Here is a 26211-nt window from a genome sequence, read left to right as displayed (position 1 = left end):
AATGGAATATTAGTTTTCTAACAAAAATGATGGATAAGCTGATTTTATAAAGGCCTAAAAAGATGCATTCGTTTTTCTCAGTATCACTTCGTTGTACAGCAAGATCATGTGCTTGAAGAGGGGACCCCAAAACTCTAAAAAGTGTTAAAGGGGAAAATCTCCTTCAACTCTGTCCCTCAGGGCAGGGTCTCCCACTGAGGCAAACAGTTTCATCTTAGTCATCTGAGTGGGGTCGTCTCTGTCCTGAAACTCATTGAATTCAATTCAAATTCCAGCTCAAACTGAAGCCCAGCAATGAGCCAACATGGGACTCCACCCACGAGTTCCTTTCAGCTAAAGCTCCTATTGTAAAAGAGCCAAACTAAAACCCTCTTTGCAGAAGTTCCAAACATGCTAGGCTATGCCAAGGAGCCTCTATTTACTGGAATACTCTTTCCAGTGCCGCGCTCTCTTTATCCTCACCTATTTCCTAGTCAGACATTATGCCTCTGTCAGAATTTCTAACCTTACTTCCAATCCCCATTAATAAAACTCTTATCAATCTAGGTTTTGGGGTCTGTAAATTCTTTTACAGAAACCTCTGCACCTCCAAAACTCCTTACCCTTGTGCTGAATCCCTAGAGGTTGCAGGGGAGCCAAATCTCTCCATTTGATTCCCTGAACCCGAACCTGCCACTAGACCTTATCGTTTAACTCCCTGACCACAAGAAACCCTAATTTCATTTTGGTTCCCTAAATCTAAACCTTATCATGTTGATCATCTATGAAAGACTTGGTTCCTCTCAGCAGTTCAGTGATCCAAGGCAATCCCAAATCAATTTGGACATACCTTCTGCATCCAGAGAGAGAAGTATGGAGAATGAATGTAAAACAACAGAAGCCATGTTTACTTTTTTTTTTTCTTTTTCTTCTGCTTTTTTTTTTTCTCTCATGGTTTTTCCCTTTTCTTCTAGTTTTTCTCTTTTACCATGATTCATAAAGAAATGTGTATCTCCCCCCCTTCCCCCAGGCTGGGGTTAAGTGACTTGCCCAGGCTCACACAGCTGGGAAGTGTTAAGTGTGTGTGAACAGATTTGAACTTAGGTCCTCCTGAATTCAAGGCTGGTGCTCTATCCACTGCGCCACCTAGCTGCCCCCGAAATGTCTATTTTTAAAAAATGTATGTGTGTAATCACAAAAAAAAGAATACAACCACAAAAGAAATATATATTTTTTAAATCCCCACTAACCTGGTAGCTAGAACTTTCCCCAAATGCCTCCAAGATTGTTTTAGGTGGAAAGCTATTTTATCCTGACTTTAAATTATTTTATCCTTTCCAAGTTTGCTCTGAGGTGTTATTTTGTATGAAAACTTTATATGTATTTTAGGTCATGTTAATATATTCTATTAAATTGATACACAGAGAGAGATTAAGAAAAAGGTAAAAATGTTGAGAAAGTTTGAGGAAATTTTCTAAAATGAAATTGATATAGTGAATGGGTGAATGGATGAAATTAGAATGATATGAAATTCAGGTGTTTGGGGATTTTGTTTCTTTTGTGTTTTGGTGGTTAGAAGTTCTGATCTCCAAATAAGGGCATGGAAACATGAAGCTGCCAAATAAGAGATTGCAGTAAAGAATTTGGTCAAATTCTTAGGGTACTTTGAAAGAAAGAAAGAAAAACTGGGAACTAGATGTCTCACTACGTGTACTTAACTATGAGGTAAATGATAACAGTCAATTTGAAATCTTGACGCTCTATCAGTAATTTTTGAAATTTTACATGTTGTAAATGGTTATAAATATTATAATGATTTATTCAATGAGTACTGCAGACATAGGGAGATGTGATGATTTCATTTCCTGTCATAGGCTTTTATTCTTGTTAGAAGTTGGAGAAAGGTAGAAGCTAAGGAAGAGAGGCAAAAAGGACTCATTTTTTTACACCCTGTTTAGGATTAAGAGATCCTTTGGCTCAAATTGCATTTCTAGACAACTGTAACAAAACTACTCTTTTGCTACTGACCCCTCCATGGCACTCCTCCTCTCTTAGAAACCTTCCTCAGGATCAGCTAGGTAGTGCAGCGGATAGAGCACCAGCCCTGAATTCAGGAGGACCTAAGTTCAAATCTGTTCACACACACTTAACACTTCCCAGCTGTGTGACCCTGGGCAAGTCACTTAACCCCAGCCTGGAGTGGGGAGGGGGAAGAAGTCTTCCTCCTGTGGCCTGCAGAGGCTTTATAATCAGGCGCAAGCTGAAGAGAAAGCTCAGTGGATTCTTCCAAAGCCACAAACTACTCTAAAGGAGTTTTTACTAATACATATAGCAAAAAAATCCAAGAGTATCAGTTCCCATGTACAGTAGCTGATTTCATGGGAGGAGAACACATTAGAAAAATTTAAACTGTTATACAGTTCATATTTCTCCCCTTCAAAATATAATAAAACAATTTCTCTTGGCAACGAGAAACATCAAGGTGTGGCTAGTGGAATTCATTTGGAGTTTCTTTCACTGAAGAAACTCAGTTTTAGTGCTGCATCATTTTGACTAACATAAATTTGTAATATTCCTTCCTCTGGGCAAAGGGGCATCTCTTCTGCTAGCTTAAAGTTAAAGCCCTCTGGGCTCATTCTAGCTGAGTCCTGCCATCTTATTCCAGTCCTTCCCAAAGTCCTGCTAGTCTTCTCTACTTCTCCTGTCAACAGAAGCCAACCTGAGCTCGTCCACGTTACAAGCAGTAACTCATGCCTGGAGTAGACACCTCCCTTACTCACCATAGTGTTTGAGACCCTTTGATTACCCTCAACCTGCTCATCTCCCAAACCTGTTAACTTCGGTGTGCCCACTGTGCATGCTACACGATCTTGGAGCCACAGGTGAGAGTTGGGAGGACCAGGTGGACATCAAAGGAGGAGAGCTATCTTGTAAAGGGCTCAGCAGCCTTGACATTAGAGGTTCCAGTCTTCCCTGAATACACTCTAACCCTACACCCCAAAGCTTTTTGATTCTGTCGATTGAGAGGGCTTATGTAAAATTATGTCAAAATTTGGTAGTCCAGAGAAATTTATCAGTATAGTAGGTCAATTTCATGATGGCATGCTTGCCCGAATTCTGGGCAATGGACAATGCTCTTGAACTTTCCCAACCAACAAGGGAGTGAATCCAGGTTGTGTGCTTGCTCCCGGTCCTTTCAGCATGTTGTTTTAAGAAATGTTGTCAAACACTTTCAAAGGGACAAACATGGAATTAAAGTAAGTTACTGCACTGAAGGTAAATTCTTCAACTCAAAAAAGTTACAAGCCAAAATCTAGAGCTTTTGTGGAAATGAAAGGAGTGTTGCTGTATAAATTTTTGTTTGCAAATATTTGGGCACTCAATGCAGTGTTGAAAGCAGCAATGCAACAAAGTATGGATCAGGTCTCTGCTGCTTGTGGTAATTTCCGTCTAACATTTAAGACCAAAAAACCCACCCAGAACTCACAGGTTCTCCATCATCTAGGAGCACACCATATGTGGAACCCTCAGTTACAATAAATGGTGACGTTTTGAATTCTGTGAATAAGTTCATTAATCTCGACGTTAATCTTTCCAGAGATGTACAATCTGACAATGAGATTGACACAGGAATTGCCAGAGTTAGTATTTGGCCGAGATGAGGTATTAGACTGACTATAGCATATAGGGACAGAGACCACTGACTCAAATAATCCGGAACGAGAACGAAAGAATTTAGGAATCAAAGATTCATAAGTGAAACCCAAAAAGGAGAGGCCTGGGATCCCCTATTTTGCCTGGTATTTGACTTTGAGGAAACAAAAATATAATTGAGTCTTTTTACTCGCTCTCCCACCCCTATCAGTCTGAATTCACACCCCCTCCCTTTCTAGGAAAAGGTGTGAACTCATCCCACCTCCTACAATGGAGATTCACACCTATGATGATGTAATTATAATAGAGTATATATAAAAAAGATAATAGAGTATATAAGAGCCAACAAGGCCCGGAGGAGGGACGTTCATTCCATCTCCTAGCACCGTGGTGGCTGCCTTGTCCTCCTGCATTTCTCTGCTGAGACCAGGACCTGTGTGGAGGGCCTCCAGAAAGCTAGCCCGGACCCCAGGCAAGGAGACAAGACTGGAAAGGAGACACATTTTTTGGACTTTATCTCTGGCTAGTCCAGAGGCCTCCAGAAAAGCAAACCGAAACATGACACTGTCCCCGTTCCCCCGGCATCTCTGCTCCCTGTAAAACGGACACCCATCAGCCTCAATTTCGTAAATGAGGTGGGGAAGTTGCAGGGAGCTTAAAGGCTGCCAATTGGCGATCGAAGCTGCTTCTGAAAGCGTCTTGGGTCCATCCGGGAAACCTGCGGTCCTTCATCCACCATGTCGGGAAAGCAAGGGATCCCCAGAGTGATGAAGGTGAAAAACAAAGCCCCTGCGGAAGTGCAGATCACAGCAGAGCAGCTTTTGAGGGAAGCTAAAGAAAAAGAGCTTGAACTTCTGCCGCCCGCTCCCGAGGAGAAAATCAGCAGTGAAGAAGAATTCAGCGATTACAAACTGCGGAAGAGACAGACATTTGAGGACAACCTAAGAAGGAACAGGAGCGTAATAAGTATCTGGATCAAATACGCCCAATGGGAAGAGAGACTGAAGGAAATTCAAAGATCCCGTTCCATATACGAGCGGGCCTTAGACGTGGAGTACCGAAACATCACCCTCTGGCTACGATATGCAGAAATGGAGATGAGGAACAGACAAGTCAACCATGCCCGAAATATCTGGGATCGGGCCGTGCAGATTCTCCCCCGGGTCAACGTGTTCTGGTACAAATACACGTACATGGAGGAGAAGTTGGGGAATGTGGTCGGAGCCCGGCAAGTGTTTGAACGCTGGATGCAATGGCAGCCAGACGAGCAAGCCTGGCACGCCTATATCAACTTTGAACTCAGATATAAAGAGGTGGATCGGGCGGAAGGCCTTTACCAAAGATTAGTCCTCGTGCACCCCGAGGTGAACAACTGGATCAAGTACGCCCGATATCGAGAAAAGCGGGGCACTCTGGCTCACGCCAGGAAAGTCTATGAAAGGGCTGTGGACTACTTCGGAGAGGAGCACATGGATGAACGTCTCTACGTGGCCTTTGCCAAGTTTGAGGAAAATCAGAAAGAGCTTGAAAGGGCCCGAGCGATCTACCAATATGCCCTGCACAGGATCCCCAAGCAAGCAGCCCAAGAGCTCTTGCGGACTTATACCGTCTTTGAGAAGAAATTCGGTACTAGGCAGGGCATTGAAGACGCCATCGTGAGCAGAAGGAGACTCCAGTATGAAGAAGAGGTGAAGACCAACCCACACAATTATGACGCCTGGTTTGATTATTTGCAGCTGCTGGAAAGGCATGGGGAGGAAGCAGAACGAGTGCGAGAAGTGTACGAAAGGGCCATTGCCAACGTGCCACCGAGCCAAGAGAAGAGGCACTGGAGGAGGTATATGTACCTCTGGATCAACTACGCACTGCATGAAGAGTTGGAGGCCAAGGATCCAGACAGAACCAGACAGGTCTACCAGGCTTGTCTGAAACTGATCCCTCACCAAAAGTTCACCTTTGGGAAAATGTGGCTACTCTATGCCCAGTTTGAAATCAGACAGAAAAATCTACCCCTTGCCAGGAAAGCCTTGGGAACCTCTATTGGCAAGTGTCCCAAAAGCAAAGTCTTTCGAGGCTACATTGAACTAGAGCTGCAGCTTCGAGAATTCCAGCGGTGCCGCCAACTTTACGCAAAGTTCCTGGAATTTGCGCCGGAAAGGTGCCTGACGTGGATCCAGTTTGCAGAGTTAGAGATAATCCTTGGCGATGTGGACAGAGCCCGGGCGATCTACGAGTTAGCTGTGAGCCAGCCGTGCCTACACATGCCAGAGGTGCTTTGGAAATCCTATATCGATTTTGAAATGGAGCAAGAAGAATGGGAAAAAACCAGAAGTCTCTACCGGAGATTGCTCCAACGTACACAACACGTCAAGGTATGGCTCAGTTTTGCCCAGTTTGAGCTGTCCACAGGAAAAGAAGAGAGCCTAACTCGATGCAGACAGGTCTATGAAGAAGCTAACAAAAGGATGAAAACTGGTCAAGAGCAGGAACAGAGATTCCTGCTGTTAGAATCCTGGAAAAACTTTGAACATGAATTTGGAACAGAAGCTCAAAAGGCAAGGGTGGACAAGCTCTTGCCTCAGAGAGCTCGGAAAAGAAGAAAGATACAGGCAGAAGATGGGTCCGATGCTGGCTGGGAAGAGTGTTACCATTACATCTTTCCCGAAGATGAAGAAAACCAGCCATACCTCAAACTGCTAGCTAACGCCAAACTTTGGAAGAAACGGCAACGAGAAGAGGAGGCTGCAGACCAAGATCCCGAGAGAGACACGGGTTAGATCGAATCTGGACTTTTCCCGTGTTGTTCCATTTGGGTTATTGGAATAACTTGTATTCTGTCATCAATGTTGGTGAGAAAGTTTTGTGCAGATTTTTTGTTCTTTAATTAGTATTGAATCCTCTATAGTTGCTGGGCAACGGCTTTAGGATATTGCTGAGTTATCGTCGAGGAGACTTTAAATAAAGACATGACATTTCTTTGTCACAACAAACCTTTGTCTATCTTGGAGATGATATTTTAGGTCTTCAAAATACAGAAATGTATAAATATCAAGAAGAAAGTTTATGAATCAGAGAAATTCGCAAGTGAAAGAGGCAGCCATATTAGGGTTTGAGTTGAAATTGATGAAGATAGATCTCCACAAAAAGAATGAATTTTAGCAAAAATATGAATTGCCCCAACCAACACAAAAGAAAAGGGAATACTTACAGAACCCCGATTTAGCAAAGAAAAATTGGAAGAAGATACTAATGAGTTCGCCCAGACAAAACTGAAATAATATACCTACAACCATCAGTTCCCATTAAAGATCAGGTTATGGTAAGACAGGAAGTTTCCCTCACGTTGTTCATCTGTATTCAAGCCATGTGTGATGGCATGATTTCCGATGTATAGTCATTGAGAAATACACCTGACTAAAGTAACAATGTCGAAAGAGTGTTGGCTTTTGCTTCACCCTCCTTAGCACCCTGTGTCCAAGATGTTCACCATCAATGGGCTGCTCCCTCCCCCTTAACGGGACCCACAACACAACCCCAATTTTCCACTTTCACAATTGCCTTCCAGCCTTCCTTCAGGCCTTTGGATGCCCAGCTGTGACCCCAGGTGAGCAATCTCCTGGGCCACCTCTCGTTTTACTCCTGAAAGGGCTCGTGTGTGTGTGTGTGTGTGTGTGTGTGTGTGTGTGTGTGTGTGTGTGTGGTGAGGAATGGGGTGGATTGGAACATGCAGCTTGGATGAGAACGTCACTCTTATTCTAAAATTTTAAAAATAAATATTTTTTCTTTATAATTATTTTAATCATTTTTGTAGTCTAAATGAAAAAAAAAAATAATTGAACAACAAGGTATCTTGGATAGTGCTACAGTTCCTCTACAGAAAGAGGATGGAGTGGAGAATTTGAACTTTAGTGGGCTTTCAAAATTGTGTTTTCTTGGAAGGCCTATTAAAGTCTAATTTTGATACATTTGATGAATTTAAGTCACTTGTAGCAGCACTGGATTCCTTTTTACTAGTGCACATGGGAACCGGCCATCTTGGCTTAATAGTTATAGGCAAAAAAGTACCTTTTCCTATTAGAAATCAATGGGTTCCTTTATTGAAAAATAAGTTTCAAACTATCCAATGCCATCTATTCCCTCAGTAATACTGTAGTGATACATGATATTGTTGTCAGACTTTTTTTTAAATTTTACTTGGCACTATCATTCCTTAAAAAGGTGTTGAAAGTTGTTTTTAACAGGGTGTCCTTAATAAATTTCCTGCCCTCCCCCTTTAAAGAAATTCAATCCTATTTTATTTTTTCAGTTACATGTAAAGATAATATTCAAAATTCATTTTTGGAAGACTTTGAGCCCCCAAATCTTTTCCTCCCTCCCTAACCTGTCCTCCACAAGATAGCAAGCCATCTCATGGCATGATTTTTAGACAAAATCATGTTTTGAAAGAAATAGAACAAATGGGATAAAAGGGCAACACAAAGGGTGAACATAGCACTCTGCAACTCAAGGTAAGTCATCCTAGTTTTCTCTGATTGTCTATAACATTTTTCATTCCAAGTTTATTGGAATTATCTTGGATCATGGTGAGAAGAGCAAAGTCTCTCATAGTTGATCATCACATAATCTTGCTATTACTGGGTACAGTGTTCTCCTGGTTCTGCTCACTCCAGCCAACATCAATTCATGTAAGTGTTTTCAGACTTTTCTGAAATCAGTCTCCCATGTTTCTTACAGAAAAACACTATTGCATTAGAGTTATAAACCATAACTTAATCAGCCATTCCCAAACTGATGGGCATTCGCCCAGTTTCCATTTTCTTGACACCACAAAAAGAGCTACGACAAATTTCATTTTATTAAATCTGACATTATTTCAAATATTCAATTTACATTCATATCCCTCAGCTAAACTAGATTCCAAACACATTTACACATATAACAAGCATTATCAAATATTATCAATGACACTAATGATATAAGCAGATTCATGGAACTCGTAAGAAAGAAATATGGAAGAGGACTGTATCCTATCTATTTTTTCTTTTTAATCAAGGGATAACTCTCAAAAGCATCATTATGGCAATATTGTATTAATTTTTATTTTCCCCAGTCAGACATAACAACCTTTTTGTTATACATATTTCCATTTTCTCCTCCCTCCCCCATTTCCTTATGAATCTTATTAGGAAAGGAAAATTAGAACCAAAAGAAGAGTCACATGAGAACAAAAACAGAAAAAAGTGAATATAGAATGTGTTGAGTTACATTCAGTCTCCATATTTCTTTCTCTGAATTCTGAAGGCATTTTCCATCCAAAGTTTCTTGGGATTGCATGCGATCACTGATCTGCTGCAAAGATGCAAGTCTGTCATAGTTGATCAGCTCACAATTTCACTGTTACTGTGTACAATGTTTTCGTGGTTCTGTTTTTTTTTCACTTAGCATCGGTTTATGCAAATCTTTCCAGACCTTTATCAAATAAGCCTGTTCATCATTTTTAATGGAACAATAATATTCTATTACTTTCATATGCTATGTTATTCAGCCATTCATCAATTGATGGGTATCTATTCTTTATCACCACAAGAAGAGCTGCTACCAATATTTTTGCAGATGTGGGATTTTTCTCCTCTTTTTTGGTTCCAGCAGTGGCACTACTGACTCAAAGGACATGCACAGTTTTATAAGCCTTTGGGCATAGTTTCAAATCTTCATAATGGTTGGAGCATTTCACAACTCCACCAATAATGCTTTAATGTCTCACCTTCCTTACGGTGTCTCTTCTGCCTCCTGCATTAAGATGAGACTGTCAGAGGAGATTGGGACAGACTTATTTACACAGCATTTGAAGGAGAAAATAAAGATTTTGGACTTTATTCCTGACTATTCTCATGGTGATTATTCTGCTGACACCAAGACCCTTCTAGAGGACCTCCAGAAAGCTTGCCCAAACATTACAAGTTCTCTCTTTTTAAAATTTTCTTTCAAAGTACCCTAGGAATGTGATCAAATTCTTGAGTGTACTCTCTTATTTGGCAGCTTCATGTTTCCATGCCATTTTTGGCTTTCAGTAACTTCTAAACACCCAAAACTAAACAAACACAAACCTCAAAACACCTGAATTTCATATCATTCTTAATTCATTCATCCATCCATTCACCATAACATTTTTATTTCAGAAAATTTCCTCAAACTTTTTCTCAATATTCTTACCTTTTCCCTAATCTCTCTCTGAGTATCAAGTTAGTAGAATATGAACTAATATGACATAAAATAAATATAAGAGTTTAATACAACTTGGAAAGGCAAAATAATTTAAAGTCAGGATAAAGCAGTTCTCCCCCTAAAAAAATTTTGGAGACAGTTAGGAAAAACCCCAGCTCCCGGGTTACTGGGGAGTTAAATTTTTTTCTTTTTTGTTGTATTCTTTTTTCCAATTGCACACATGCATTTTTTAAAAATACATATTTGTTTATGAATCATGTTGGTAGAGGAAAATCAGAACCAAAGGAAAAAGCCATGAGAGAAAAAATATTTAAATTAGCCTATTTTTAACAAAGAAACTGTAAATGTGCTTTATAAGGGGAATAATAAAAAAAAAATGAAGACCAGATGAGTTTAAAAGTAAATTCTACTAAAGATTTAAAAATCAGCTAATTCCAGTCTTGAGTAAATTATTTGGAAGAATAGGTGAAGAAAGAGTACTCCCAAATGTTTGCATGAAATAAATATGATATTGACATCTAAACAAGAAAGAACATAAACAGAACGAAAATTACAGACAAATTTTCTTACTGTATATGGATGCAACAAGTGGAAATAAAATACTTGCCAGGAGACTTCGAGAGTATATCACAGATTACACATAATGATTAAATTGGATTATGCCAAGAATGGTGTCACATCCATTAACATGTTTTTGGTATAAATAAAGTCAGATTTACCTAATTGAAGAAATAATGATTGTTCAAATGTGGACATAAGCAAAAGAAAAAATGAAAATTCTACTTAAATTAAGCTACTTTTTCATTGTGATCACACTTGAACTACCACAAAAATTTTTTTTTATTTAATTAGAAAAAGTAGTAATAAAATTCATTGGAAGAACAAAAGGTCAAGAATAACAAAAGGTATTAATGAACAAAAAATTTAAAGGCATTTTAGTAGTACCAATTTTATAGATAGTTTCTTAAATAAGTCTCATACTTCAATTAGAAAACTTTTATGAGATTATAAGGAATTCTCAATGAACAGGCTGCTTTTCCATGAAAGAAAAAAAAAAAAAACTACTATTCATAAAAAAAAAAAAAAATGCTCTGATCAGAGAAATGCAAATTAAAACTAATTAAAACATCATATCACACCTATTAGATTGATTAAAATGATAGAAGGATGAAATGACAAATGCTGGAGGTGATGAGGGAAAACTGGGGCATTAAAACACTATTAATAGAACTGTGAATTGACCCAAGCATTTTATAGAGCTTTGTGCCCACAGAATTATAAAAGTGCATTTACTCTTTGACTCCAGAGTAAGACTATTAGATCTGTTTCCTGGAGTGATCAGGGGAGAAGCAAAAGAATCTATATATTTTAAATTATTCATAATAATTCTCTTTATGGTGGCAAAGAACTGTAAATTCGGGGAACGTTCTTCAATTGTGGAATGGCTAAACAAGCTGTGGCATAAGATTGTCATGGGATTGTACTGCACTGCAAAAAATGATAAGCTGGTAGCTTTTAGAAAACCATGGAAAAACATATGGAATAATGAATTGTGAACTGAGTAGAACTCAGAGAATGTTGTATATAATAAAGTCAATATTATTCAAAGAATAATTGAGAACAATCAGGATTTTTCAAATATTATAACTATTCAGCTCAACGATAAAGGACCTGTGAAGTAAGATGCTATCTACCTCCAGAGAAAGAACGCATAAACAGAAGTAAGCCTAGTATGTTTTGATATTTTGTTTTATTAAATGTCACCTTAGAAGAAATTTGGAAATGTTATAATACCACTCACAATATCATGAATTTAAATGCCTGGAACAAAGTTCTTTTTTAAAAATGATTTTATTGACAGAGGTAACTGACTCGGAGTATCATATTTACATTTTTAAAAGAGGGAGGGTCGGTGGGAGACCTCCCTTCAGTTTGTGAAGGGAGTTTTATGGGGAGAGCATCTCTCCACTCCAAAGAGAGGGTCAGTGGAGGTTTGGTGGCTAGAGCTCCTCTGCTCTCCTCTCTTCAATTGCCTTGCTTGGGACTTCCTCAGCTAGTAGAGACCCAGCCTTATTGTTTGCTGTTTAAAGAGGCTACGAGTTAACACCTGGTTCTAGGAGTATACGAGTTAACACCGGGTAATAGGAACCTAAAGAATTAATGTCCGATTTGATGCTGGGAAGAGTTAACACTTTCTTGAAAAGAGCTTGGGAACCTTACCCACAGAAATTCTAAATGGAAAGGTTTCTTTTGCCCAGATTGCTTGAGGCAATTTGATTAAGTTTCTCCTTTGTAAATCAGACAATCCCAAGCTTTGAGGAAGGGAGCAAACATTTGTGGGTTGATGCTAGTGATGTGGAGGAGCTCAGTTTGACTTCTGTTAATGGGGAAAAGAGAGAGCACCAGCCCAGTCCTTGGAAGGGGCAGAATGGGATGATATGTGTCAGCTAGAATGGATGCAAAAGGGTTTCTCTTGAAATTAGCAGAAGAAATGACTCTGGATGAAGGAAATATCATCATGCATATTTTTATTATATTATGTCATATTAATTAAAACATCAATAATTATTAATGGAGAGGAGAGGAATCAGCATTGAGAGGTGTTGCTAAGGACTGGGTGAAGTGAAGGATTCTAACTTAGTCAGGAAAACTTTTCATTAAGAACAAATTTATTTCAAGAAATGAATGGGCATGAAGAAACTTCCAGTTCTTAGAAACTTTGGCAAACCAAAGTTTGGACTTCAGAAAACCATGCTTGTCCTGGGATAAAAAAAGTTTTATCTAAGGCACCTTCACTGTTAGATGGCCTGGAACCACTTACTGAATCCCAATATTGCTGAGAGGGTGCCAAGTTGATCTTTGATGTAGGAATACATTTGGGACTACCCTACCTTATGGTGGCAACTGGAATAATTCATTTTCACTGTTTCTACATGTTTCATTTATTCAAGCAATTCCCAAGACATGTGACAGGAGTGTGTGCTCTTTTTTTGGCTGGGAAAGTAGAAGAAATTCCTGAAAGATGTAACAATATTCCCAAACAATTTACACCTTATTAAATGATGCACACTTGTCAATTTGGAGATGACCCAAAGGAAGAAATTATGGCTTTGGAGCGTGTCTTATTACAGACCATAAAGTTTGATTTCCAAGTGGAACATCCCTACGAATTCCTCTTAAAATATGCCAAACAACTCAAAGGTGATAACAACCAAATTCAAAAGTTAGTTCACATGGCATGGCCATTTGGAAATGACAGCTTGTGCATTACATTATCATTCCTGTGGAAACCTGATATCACAGCAGTGTCAGTATACATACATACATTACATACATTATTGGCAGGTCATTTATGCAAATTGGAAATACAAGAAGGGACATCAAAACCATCAAAACTGGTGGGAACAGTTTGTTCCAGATATATCTGATGATGTATTAGAAGATATTTGCCATCAGATCCTGGATCTCCATTCCCAAGAACACCAACAGATAGCTCTCCATATATCTCATCAGTTGAACCAACTAGAATCTCTTCAGTCAACACTTGAAATGCCGTCACTTGAGGGCTCTCTATTTAAAATATGAGACAACAGTCACAGCAATCTCTAAATTCTGAACAGTGGCAGCCTCAAAAGAAATAGACCCAGAAGTGAACAGCAGCAGCAGCAAGCACAACAATCTAAGAAACCATACCCTCAGCCTAACTCTCTAGGTAGGTTAAACAATCACTGGTTGTTTCTTCCAAGGAAGATAAAGTAGCAGAATCATCACCATCTAAAGTATCCCAAATTAAGACCATACACAGATCAACATTACCTGTATATCTACCTCACCAGTGTTCACAGGTGCAGCTTCAATAGGAGAGGGAGAGCAGATCAGCACAGTGGAGGTTGGAGAGTTACCAAAAGTCCAGATTGCTCCTCAAAGTTATTCTGCCCCTGTATATCAGCCACCTTCTTTTCCTCACTATCCCCCACTACCACCTTCAAGCTACCTCACTGTAATGTCAAATACAAGTTCCTACATGTTAGGAGATTATAAACATATGCAGTTAATGAGGAACAAAGACAGAAGTCTATGGGGTTCTGCCCCAGCACCTATACAACCCAATCATTTGCCATACCCTCCTCACATACATCTTCTTAATTCTCTTTCACTTTTTCCACCTCCTACCCTTGCATCATTTCTACCACCCATAATTCTGACACCAACTTATGTATATTTTCCTCCACCAGAATACAATTTCTACTTTCAACCTCCACAATTACCTACAGATCATGAAGATCCTCCCTATTCTTCTCCAGGGCTTCAGATGCCACCTCCTAATTATCCTCCTCCATTTGTGCCCCAAGATGGACAACCTTCCATATCCCATCTCGTTATTTGATATGTCTTTTGTAAAATAATTAACACCCCTCATTCCTTTCTGTTTTTTTTCTTTTTTCTTATTCTGTTTTTAAAAATAAAATAAAATAAATTTTAAAAATTAAAAAGGTTTGGGGGCAGCTAGGTGGCGCAGTGGATAGAGCACCAGCCCTGAATTCAGGAGGACCCAAGTTCAAATCTGGTCTCGACACTTAACGCTTCCTAGCTGTGTGACCCTGGGCAAGTCACTTAACCCCAGCCTCAGGGGGGAAAAAATTAAAAAGGTTTGGATCTCACATGTCTATGATATTTTAAGGACTGCACAGCATATTTGTCAAAAGAACCCCTTGATAGAGCAGATGAAGAGAGTGTTAGCTTTGTAAAGGCTACTCACTTCTTTATATTCAGCATAGTTTCCCTTCTCTATAGCACAGTCCTATATCATTACACTCACCTACAACAATTTGTTTACTCATTTTCTAATTGGTGGGCATCTACTTGGCTTCCAGATATTTGTTCTCACTAAAAGCAGGGTGTCTATATAAGGTGTGAAGTCTTAGCTGCTTGGAACTAGGTATTAACTCATAGCCTCCTAGAACAAGGTTTTAACTCGTAGCCTCTTTAAATAGGCAGCAAATAGGCAGGCTTCCCAGTTGTTGAAGGAAGGTCTTAAGGTTGGACCACTGAAGAGCATCTCACTGCATTGCATCGAATCTTCTCCACCGACCTTCCCTGAGGGCCCAGACCGAGGCTTCTGCAAGCACCTCGTGGTGCAGGAGGAAAGAGGTAAGGAGGGAGAATAAGAAAACGGGGAGGGAGCAAGAGAGAAGGAAACAGAGAAGATGGGATAGAGAGGGGAAAGTATACCTGGGACATATTTTACCATCCAGCCTTAACTAGGATTGAGGGATTCACAACTTGGAAGAACTAGCTTTGCACCATATTAGAATGGGGAGGTTTATGAATCCGAGAAATTCCCAAGTGGAAGAGTGAGCTTTGCACAGAGGGGTGAGAAGTTTCTCAGTCTGCTCACATTAAGGATCAGCTTATCCTAAAGGATCAGGTTCCAACAAATTTGGACAAACTATCTTCAGGATAGCTTATTTTTATGTAAGACAATGTAGAAATTCATCTGACTAAATTAATAATATTTAATTGTACCAATTTTTTTTGTTCCAGGCTTTCTGGCTGCAGTCTGCATTGAGAGGTGTTGCTAAGGATTTGGTGAGGTGGAAGATTCTGACTTACTCAGGAAAACTTTTCATTCATGACCAGTTTACTTCAAGAAATGAATGGGAATGAAGAAGCTTCCAGTTCTTCAGAAACTTTGGCAAACCAAAGTCTGGACTACAGCAAACCATGCTGGTACTGGGATAAGAAAGTTCTCTCTCAGACACCTTCATTGTTAGATGGCTTAGATCCAGCTACTGAAGCCCAGTACCGACAAGACGGTGCCAGGTTCATCTTTGATGTAGGAAAACATTTGGGACTGCCCTATGTCACGGTGGCTACCGGAATAATTTTTTTTCACCGTTTCTACATGTTTCATTCATTTAAGAAATTCCCAAGATATGTGACAGGAACCTGTGCTCTTTTTTTGGCAGGGAAAGTAGAAGAAACTCCTAAAAAATGTAACCATATTGTCAAAACAGTTCGCAGCTTATTAGATGACGAACAGTTTGGTCAATTTGGAGATGACCCAAACAAAGAAATTATGGCTTTGGAAAGGGTCTTATTACAGGCCATACAGTTTGATTTTCAAGTGGAACATCCCTACGAGTTCCTGTTAAAATATGCCAAACAACTTCAAGGTGATAAAGACAAAATTCAAAAGTTAGTTCAAATGGCATGGACATTTGTAAATGACAGCTTGTGTACTACATTATCATTACAATGGGAACCTGATATCATAGCAGTCTCAGTGATGCACTTGGCAGGTCGTTTATGCAAATTTGAAATACAGGAATGGACATCAAAGCCATTGTACAGGAGATGGTGGGAACAGTTTGTTCCAGATGTATCTGATGATGTATTAGAAGATATTTGCCATCAGATCCTGGATCTCTATACACAAGAAAAACAGAAGAGAGCTCTCCATACACCTCATCAATTGCAGCAACCAGAGTCTGTTCAATCAAAACCTCAAGAGCCCTCACTCCAGTGCTGTGACAATAGTCACAGCAATCTCAAAATTCTGGACACTGGCAGCCCCAAAAGAAAGAGACCCACAAGTGAACAGCAGCAACAACAGCAGCAAGCAGAACAATCTGAGAAACCATCTCTTCAGCCTAACCCTCCCAAGAAGATAAAACCATCACCGGTTGCTTCTTCCGAGGAAGATAGTAAGGCAGCAGAGTCATCACCATCTAAGATCTCCCAAATCGAGAGCATGCACCCATCAAGATTACCTGGACATCAACCTCAAGAATGTAAGCCAGTGCTCACAAGTGAAGTTTCAAGAGGAGCTGGAGAGCAGACCAGCATAGTGGAGACTGGAGAGCTACCACAAGTCCAGGTTGCTCCTCAATATTATTCTGCCCCTGTATATCAGCCACCTCCTCTTCCTCACCATCCCCCACTACCACCTTCAAGCTACCTCACTTCCATGTCAAATACAAGTTCCTACATGTCAGCAGAAGGTTATGGAAATATGCAATCCATGAGGAACACAGACAGACCTCTCCATGGGGTTCTGTCCCCAGCATATGGGCAACCCACTCATTTGTCATACCCTCCTCACATATATCCTCTTAACCCTCCATCATTTGTCCCACCTCCCCTAGCATCATCCTTTGCACCACCCATAATTCCTACACCAACTTCTGCATATTTCCCCCCACCAACATATGACTTTAACTTTTACCCTCCACAATTGCCTCCAGCTCATGCTGATCCTTTCTATTCTTATCTAGGGCTTTGGATGCCACCTCCTAGTCACACTACTCCAGTAGTGCCCCAAGATGGACAACCTCCAGTGCCACATCCCATCTTTCCACCTGACATGTCTACTGTACAAGGATTAAGTCATTCAAATGGGATGAAATAACATCCCTTACTCCTGTTATTTTAAACAAATTTTTAAAAAATCACTTACACTGAAATTTTGTTTAAACATTAAAAGAGTTGAACATCAGGGTATCTTGCATAATGCTACATACCTGCAGTGCATAAAGTGAGTCGAATTGTAAAAGAGCTCTAGGGAACCTTCAAAGGTATTGGCTTCTTGTATAACTATTACAAAGACAATTATAATCAAACTTTACACATTTGATGAATATAAAGGCATTTATTGCTGCACTGGATTGATTTTTTTTTTTACTAATGAATATACAAATCAAGAATATTGTATCAATGATTATCTGTGAAGAACACATTTCCTTTTAGAAATCAGTGCCTACTTTTCCTGAAAAAGAAATTCTAAATAATCCAGTATCATCTAAAGTCAAAATTTCATTTTCCATTCAGTAACACTCTATTGGTACATATCCTCATGCTTTCATGGTTTAACTATTGATTTCAGTCCTTTAATTATAAAATTATTTTGGACAGGCTGGCCTTGTTGAATTTGCTGCTATTGGGGGGGGTGTTTTCTGGAAGGGGGAGGGGAGGGGAAACAAGGAAATGTAAATAAGAACTTGGAAAATAATATATGTTTATATATACTTATAAATTCCTGTAAATTTTCTTCTGGAATGATACTTAATAAATCAATTTTTCAAACCATGTTTTGCTTACTTCTATTTATCAGTTCTTTCTCTCGAGGTAGATAGCACCTTACTTCACAGGTCCTTTATAGTTGAGCTGAATAATTATAATATTTGAAATAACCTGATTGTTCCCAATTATTCTTTGAACAATATTAATGTTACTGTATACAACATTCTCTGAGTCCTACTCACTTCACAATTCATTATTTCATATATCTTTCTAATGAGGGAAAGGAAAGGGGGAACCCCATTTCTCAGCGCATAGATAATTCCCTGTAAAATGAATTTACAGGCCTGAAAATCTAGATTGATAAATAAAAGGTTTATTGTAGAAATTTGGAAGTAAAGTTCAGTTAGAAAGACGCCAGGGGCAGAGGTGGCCGCTGGGAGGGCAGGAACCTTTACATGGCTGGAAGGATACCATGTGTTGGCTGGGAGGGCTCCTGCAGAGAGGGCGTTCCAGCTCATTTCTTTTATACCTAGAAGATGATGGGTGGTATCCCTATATTCTGGTGGGCTTTTCAGTTAGCTCAGATCAGGTGAGGGTTGAGGGAAGCTGAGCTGATAGCGGGGGCTGGGCCCAAATATTCAAAGTGTGCCTTGACCAGGATTTGTGAATCAAGTTCAGCCATGGGTTGGGCAATTAGAAAGGAATCTTAAAGGGACCTCAACCCCCATCATTTCCATGGTTTTTAAAAATCAACAAGCTTATCATTTCTTGCAGGTAGTACTATTCCATTACAATCCTATACCACGACTTGTTTAGCCATTCCACAATTGAAGGACATCCCCTTAATTTACAATTCTTTGCCACCACAAAGAGAGTTGCTATTAATAATTTTAGAATATAAAAGTCCTTTTCCTTCTCCCCTGATCACTCTGGAAAACACATGTAATAGTCTTACTCTGGAATAGTCAAAGAGTAAATGCACTTTTATAATTTTGTGGTCAGGTAGCTCTATAAAATGCTTGGATGAGTTCAGTTCTATCAACAATATTTTAATGCCCCAATGCCCCAATTTCCCCACATCACCTCTAACAATTGTCATTTCCTCCTTCTATCATTTTAACCAAACAGGTGTGAGATTATGTTTTAATTATTTTTAATTTGCATATCTCTGATCAGAAATGATTCAGAGCATTTTTTAAAAGCTTTTTATTTTCAAAACATACATGGATAATTTGACAACATTGACCCTTGCATAGCTTTGTGCTTCAGATTTCCCCTCCTTCTCCCTACCCCCTCCTGTAGATGACAAGCAATCCAATATATCTTAATCATATTAAAATATATGTTAAATTCAATATGTATAAACATATTTATAAAATTCTCTTGTTTCACAATCAGATCAAAAAAAAAAGCAAGTAAGAAAACAAAATGCAAGCAAACAACAAAAATAGTGAGAATGTTATGTTGTGATCCACATTTAGTTCCCACAGTTGTTTTTCTGGGTGTAGATCTTTATCTCAAGATCATTGGACCTGGCATCACTCATCTCATCAGAATTGATTGTTGTACAATATCACCATTGCCATGTACAATGACATCTTGGTTCTGCTCATTTCTCCTAGTACCAGTTCATGTCAGTCTCTTCAGGTTTCCCTGAAATCATCCTGCTGGTCATTTCTTACCGAACAATAATATTCCATAAAATGCATATACCATAATTATTCAGCCATTCTCCAACTGATGAGCATCCATTCAGTTTCTAGTTTCTTGCCACTTCGAAAAGGGCTGCCACAAATATTTTTTCACATGAGCATCCCTTTCCTTTTAAGATCTCTTTGGTATACAATCCTAATTAAAACAAACAAACAAACAAACAAACAAAAAAACACTGCTGGATCAAATGGTATAAAAATGGTTTGACTTTTTTTTTTTTGAGCACAATTCCAAACTGAAGAGCATTTCTTATGATTAAAGGTAGTTTTGGCTTTTTTTTTTTTATGGAAACACAGCTTGTTCACTGAAAATTCCTCATAATCACATACATTTGACAAAGTTCTCCATTTGAGATAGTTTGATGGATAAAGGTCTCCTATCGATAAAATTTGTACTACCAAAATGTCTTTAACATTTTTTTCATTACTACCCTTGGTATTTTTGATCTTTTGTTCTTCCCAATGAATTTTATTACTACTTTTTCTTCATTTCCTTCCATCTTATTTTTACATACAATTATCCTTCTCAGTCTTAGTTTTCCCTTACCCTCCTATACTTTACCCAATTATTTTAACCTCTACAAGTTCAGAAGACTTCTATACTCTTCTATATATACATGTTATTTCTAATTCAATCCAAATATGATGAGAATAAAGTTTTAATATGATCAGCCCTCCATCAGTTTATTTCTTCGGTATTAGTTCTTTCACATCCAAATCTTTAGAATTGTTTCTTTTAAACTTTTCTTACCCAATTTTGTTTTAGACTCACTATATCATACAAATTCAGCGCCAAACTTTTCAAACTACTTTAGTAATGATGACTGTTTTAAGAATGCTGATAGTATTTTCCTACATATGAAGAAAACAGTCTGACCTCAAAGACTGCCTTATTAATAATTTAATATTTTCCTCATAATTTCTTCTCTATCCTCTATATTAATTTTTCTATTGAGTTCTGGTCTTTTTGTCACAAATATTTAGAAGTCTTTCAAATTCATCAAATGTCCTTTTAAAATTATTATTCAGAATCATACTCAACTTTGCTAGGGAAGTTATTTTTGGACACAACCCCAGCTCTTTTTCTCTTCAAAATATGATGTTCCAATATCTACAGTCTTTTAGTATGGTAGCTACTGAGTCTTCTGAAATCCTGACTATTTCTGCAATATTTAAATTGTTTTACTTTATTGTTGTTTGCCATATTTTCTTCTTGGGGAGTTTTGAAACTTGGCTAAGACATTCCTATAAGTTTTCTTCCTAGAATCTCTTTTAGATGGTGAACAGTATTTTTTTCCTTTTATTTTTTACTTTATACACTTGGTTTTCAACTTCAGGGAAATTCTTTAATAATTTCCTGTAAAATTGAATCCAGATCTTAAAAATTATTACTTTAAAAACTCCAAAAATTTTATATTCTCTCCTCAATCTGTTTTCCTCATCCTTTATTTTTCTAAGAAGATATTTCAGATTCTCTTCTATTTTCCTAGTTTTATTATTTCTTAGTGTTTTAAAATATCATTCAATTCCACTTGTCCAATTTTAATTTTTAAGGATTTATTTTCTTATGTATCTCTTTTCCCAATTAGCTTTCTTTTCACAATTTTTTGGATTGCTTGTAGTTTTTTCCCTCTCTTCATCTCTCTTTTTTGATTTAAGTTCCATTTTCAGTTCTCAGAGTTAATTTTTTTTTTTTTTTTTTTTTTTTTGCTTTTGATGATTTGACATTACTATTTATGGTAGGATTTAAAAAAAAATCTATCTTCTTCTGAATATAAAACTTCATCTTCATAGTTATTTAGGGTTCTTTTTCCTTTGCTTGCTCATTTTTGTTTTTATTTTATTTCTTAGCAATTTGTTATTATAATCGTTTTAGTCCCGAGTTTGGTTAATATAGTCTTCAGATCTTTCTTTCTGAATTATGCTCAGGAGCTCAATCTCAGGGACTCCTCTTTTCCCATTAGCCACAATTAGGGTCCCAGCTACAATATCCTGAAAATATTCTTGTTCTCTATGAAAGTCACCTGGCATGTCATTACCACTCAGCCAACAACTCCAGATTGCTTCTAGTCAGCACTGCTAAAGGTGGCATTAGGAAATACTGGGAATCCTTCAATCTTCTCCCACTCAGGTTTTTGCTACTCTTGAGATCGAAGTTCAAGAGGTACAATGCTAGGTTCTTACTAAGTGCTAATGAGATAGAGATATTAGGTTTTTACTAAGTGCTAAGTTGGTACTTAACAATTTTTGAGCTCTTCATTGTAACGTGCTGTTGTCTCCAGAAGCTGCCGATAGCTCTCTGGGAGGAGATCTGCTGTGTCAACTCAAAATCTCTCGGACAGATTCTTCTTCCTGTAGAGAACTGTTGTCTCTAGACAGTTGCCATTAACTCTCATCCAGAGAAGTGATTTCCCTTCCTGCAGAGAGCTGCCTCAAGTCTGGTCTAGAGCAGAGACTGACTTTTTCCTCCAAAGCTGCCCTCTTTATCCTCCCAGAGAATGGGAGTGGGATAATGCAAGGGCTTCTGGGAAGAAGTACTTCAACCAAAGAACTTTCTCCTCTTAAGCTCGCAAGCTCTTCCCCAGGAATTCACAAGTCAAACTCCCAGGAAAGGCCAGAACTAGAAAATTGTTAAGTACCGACTTAGCACTTAGTAAAAACCTAATATCTCATTATCTCATTATCTCATTAGCACTTAGTAAGAACCTAACAGTACAAGTTTGTGAGATGAAAGTTTTTGAGGTGAAATTTCCTTGAAGCTTAAAATGAGGAGAAAGTTGAGAGGAAATTTTGGGAGGCTTAGTCTGCCTCCTGACAGAGCTGTCCCAGGGCTTGATTTGTTATGTTTGTAGACTCATGAAACAGTCACTCTAAAGGTGTCGATCCTTCACTCTGGCTAAGTCTCAGTCCTTGGAATTCCTGTCTTTTCTGAGGTCCTCTCATTTTATCCTAAGAAGGCCACTGCTTTACTCCTTTATTTTTGCTTCTCTATATTCATTTTGTGGTAATTTCCTGTCTGTTCATGGAGAATCTAGACCATCTTCTCAGAATGCATCAAAGTAACTATTTTAATTTCTCCATTTTTTCTGAATTTGAATCCAGATCTTCTACATAATTGTAGAAGCAATCTATGGGTCAGTTCTTACTCTTCTTTTTCATCATCTTCAGCAGCAGCAGCAAATTTCCTGTTTGTGGACTTTATATTAAAGTTGGCCTCTAGGCCTGAGGTGTTGGAGATATCCCAGGCTAATCCAGGTTTTTTATGCTGTTGTTTTCATCTCCTGACCCACAAACCATGAGCCACTGCCAGTGCTATTGCTCTCTCCAGTCTCTAGAGGTTGCAAGCTTCAGCTTATCCCTCTACCTTGCAACCAAAATCAGGGATTCAGAGAATGACCACAACCAGCAGCTTTCTTTTTGACCATACCACCCAGCATTAAATCACCTCTCCTCACCCCCAGCCACAGTCAGGGACCAAATCTGGTCACCTCACCTTGACAGGGTTGAACTAGAGGGTACAGACATCTTTCCATGGTCATCTTTCCAAAGCCAACTTTGTCCTTCAGGCAAAACTTGCTGGAGTCTTTACTGATGCCTACAAAGCTTCCCTCAAGGCTCCTTTTCCCCTTCCCCAGTATTAAACTTGCTTCAGGAAGCTCTCCCTCTTTAGAGTACCCTTAGCTCCTCCCCCTGAGAGTCCCACCTCTTTCCTTAAACCTTTCCCTTACAATTTCTGTATTCCCTTCATTTAGCTTACTCCTTCCCTTTTTGCTTTTCCTCTCCCACTTTTCAATGAAGTAGGAGAAGTTTCTCTGTAAATCAAATACATTTAATATTTTCTCTTAGTCAATTCTGATAAGAGTAAGATTCACACTATGTTCATCTCCCTTCCTTCTTTCCCTCAAATATAATAGGTATCCTTTCTCTCTTCATGAGATGTAGTACCTCCACTTTTCCCTTTTTTTGGTACAATTTCCTTTCCACCTCTAGCTTCTTTTTTATATTTTTATATTATAACAGTAAAACCAAATTATACATGTATTCTTTACGTATACTCATAACAGAAATATAGTTCCCAAGATTTCTTTTTACCTTTGTATGTTTCTCTTGACTCCTATATTTGGAGGTCAAACTTTTTGTTTAGTTCTGGCTTTTTCATCAGAAATAGATGGAATTCACCATGAGAAAATGCTCATTTTAGCTGGGTAAGTTATTCTTGGCTGCATACCAAGTTCCTTAGCCTTTCAAAATATCAGATTTCAGGCTCTTCGATCCTTTAATGTGGACACTACTAGATCATGAGTAATCCTTATTGTGGCTAATTACCCAATGCATATATCTTGTAAATAAATAAAAAGCTATAATAATAAAAAAATAAAATAAATCAAAGACGACAATGATGAAAGCTAACCCCAGAAAAAGAGACAAGACTTTGAAAGAGATAATAAAGGATTTGGGCTTTAAAAAAAAAAAAAAAAAGACCTATGATTTCCAATGTTTCCTGCATATCTGTGAGAGGTAGAAAGAGAAAGGAAAAGAAAAAATGATCCATTTTATAAGCAACTCAATCTTTTCAATTTCTAGTAGATCCAACAGGAGTCTTTGGACATATGCAAATCCAAAGTCTAGACTCAGTTTCAGACACATTCTTTGAATCCTTGATACATAAAGAAGAAAAACTATTGTGATACTTTAGGCTTCTAATCCCAGATCTTTCAATTTTCCAGTGACCTAAAGGTCACAATACAGAAGAGATAGATTCTTCCTTCACTTACAATGTAGAAATGTCAACCTTCCAGATCACACCAGTAACCATGGAGATAATTTGGGTTAAAAGGCCAAAAAGCCAGACTGGCATGATTTCAGTTCCAAAAGTACACCTTCTTCCTCAGTCATTTAACTCAGAGGATCATCCTGGATTGGACTCAACTGCAAAGCCAAATCATATTTCAAGATTTGAGATCTCATTAAATCATAGATATTAAAAATACTAGAGACTTAATTATACCCATCAGAATAATTTTTTTAAGAAACAAATAATATTTAAAATAGTAGCTTTTTTCTGAAGCCCTAGCCTCCCATCTTCCACATGCCAGAATTGGTCCAGGTGTTCTTGCCAAATTACAAGTACAAAGAGGCAGAGCATTATTTTCTCATTTGAAATGAAATTAAGGGTTTAATTTGGCAGACTCCATCTGAATTTAGCAGTATAACCTAGCAATGAGGGAAGCTAATATTTGAAAGGTTGGACTCAATCCTCTGCTTCTGATTTTGAAAGAATCCTGAGCAGGAGAGATAAGTCCCTGGGGAATATAATGTTACTTTTTTTGCACCATGAAAATAAGAAATTATCAAATTGACTTCTGGACTTAACATACCACTGAATTCCTCTGGTGATTACTCAGTAATAATTGTAAAATCACAGTATTCTATAATTTGTCCTTGGGCTCCCTTATATAGAACCTAATTCTCTTGGCCTCTTTGACTCATTTTTCCTCAGGTCTTTATTAAGATGAGAAACCAACAGGTACCATAACTATTTGCTCAGTTTGTTTTGTCATGGAAACTTGCTTTCTTTGATAGCATACATTTCCCTCTGACAGCAAGATTCCCATGAGACTCTTCTTGTCACAGGCATTTCATAATATTCAAGTAAATTGATTGACATTTTGGCTCATTTCATAAAGATGCATTCCTCAATTCAACAGGTCAAAATTTCAACCTCTGACAGGTATGTCCAATTATCTGAAAGCTTGCATTACACTTTATTTCTGGTAGGGGAAAAATAATTCTCCCTCTCTGTCCCCTAGTTGGCCATAAACTTGAAGCTCTAGGTTACTGATGAGTCTAAATATGGCCTCCTCCCATGAACTAGCAGAAAGAACTCAGAAACTTGGTATTCATGTTTGCTTCCCAATATAGATTCTGAGTAGCCTTCTTCAGAGTCTCAGTTTTAGTATTTTTTTGTGTTGTGTCTTCCCAGTTTAAGTTCTTTCCATTATGTGGTACTTAGAGGAACTCCAAATCCAAGCCTTTCTATATTAAATGAAAAAAAAGTTTGAAGAGATTCATCCTAACTTTCCAATATATTTTCCATTCCCCCCCCCACACACACATTGAACCTAATTTATTCCACTGTGTTTAACACCAGAATTGTAAAGGGCTGAAACTCAAGTCAATACACTGAGGTCAAACAATTAAGCACTTGAGGCTAATTACCCATTGGACAACACTCTAAGAGTATGCTTGGAAAATGGCCCTTCTCACTATCCTGTGCTGGCCCAATCATTTGGTGTATAATGAGATTGCATATATATTATGAAGGACTATATAAAGGCTTCATATTTGATTCTAAAAGCAATGAAGAGGATCTAGAATTTGAGTAAGAAAGTGACTGTAGATCTGCTTTTAAGGAAATCATTTGGCAGCAGTAGACTGTAGTAGGGATGAGCCTCAAGAAATAAGAAAACTAATACTACAAGGAAGAGAGGATGAGTAATTTCCTTATTTAATGGAGGGGAAAACTGAAAAATGCAGAGTTGATTCTTGGTCAATTCGACATGGAGAAAAAGCAGCAATAACTGCTTTTTAAAGCCACATCTTCCGAGTCCAATTCTAG

The 26211-nt window shown here is 38.3% G+C and overlaps 1 protein-coding gene and 2 pseudogenes across 1 annotated transcript; all 3 read left to right on the top strand.

Moving 5' to 3' along the window:
• Nucleotides 1-4367: 4367 nt before the first annotated feature.
• On the top strand, nucleotides 4368-6410 carry LOC141544365 (crooked neck-like protein 1). The gene has a single exon (XM_074270481.1). The coding sequence runs from the start codon at nucleotides 4371-4373 to the stop codon at nucleotides 6408-6410; it is 2040 nt and encodes a 679-aa protein (XP_074126582.1). The 5' UTR covers nucleotides 4368-4370.
• Nucleotides 6411-11252: 4842 nt separating this feature from the next.
• LOC141544303 (cyclin-K-like) lies at nucleotides 11253-15440 on the top strand (annotated as a pseudogene).
• Nucleotides 15441-15511: 71 nt separating this feature from the next.
• Nucleotides 15512-17269, top strand: LOC141544248 (cyclin-K pseudogene; annotated as a pseudogene).
• The last annotated feature ends 8942 nt before the right edge of the window (nucleotides 17270-26211 follow it).

This window comes from Sminthopsis crassicaudata, chromosome 1, assembly GCF_048593235.1.
Source record: "Sminthopsis crassicaudata isolate SCR6 chromosome 1, ASM4859323v1, whole genome shotgun sequence".
NCBI classification, from domain to species: Eukaryota; Metazoa; Chordata; class Mammalia; order Dasyuromorphia; family Dasyuridae; genus Sminthopsis; species Sminthopsis crassicaudata.
The sequence above is the reverse complement of the archived record's forward strand: the minus strand, read 5'-3'. Positions and strand labels throughout refer to the sequence as shown.

Coding starts and splice junctions, on each gene's coding strand:
- LOC141544365 (XM_074270481.1), top strand. CDS start 4,371: ATGTCGGGAAAGCAAGGGATCCCCAGAGTGATGAAGGTGAAAAACAAA.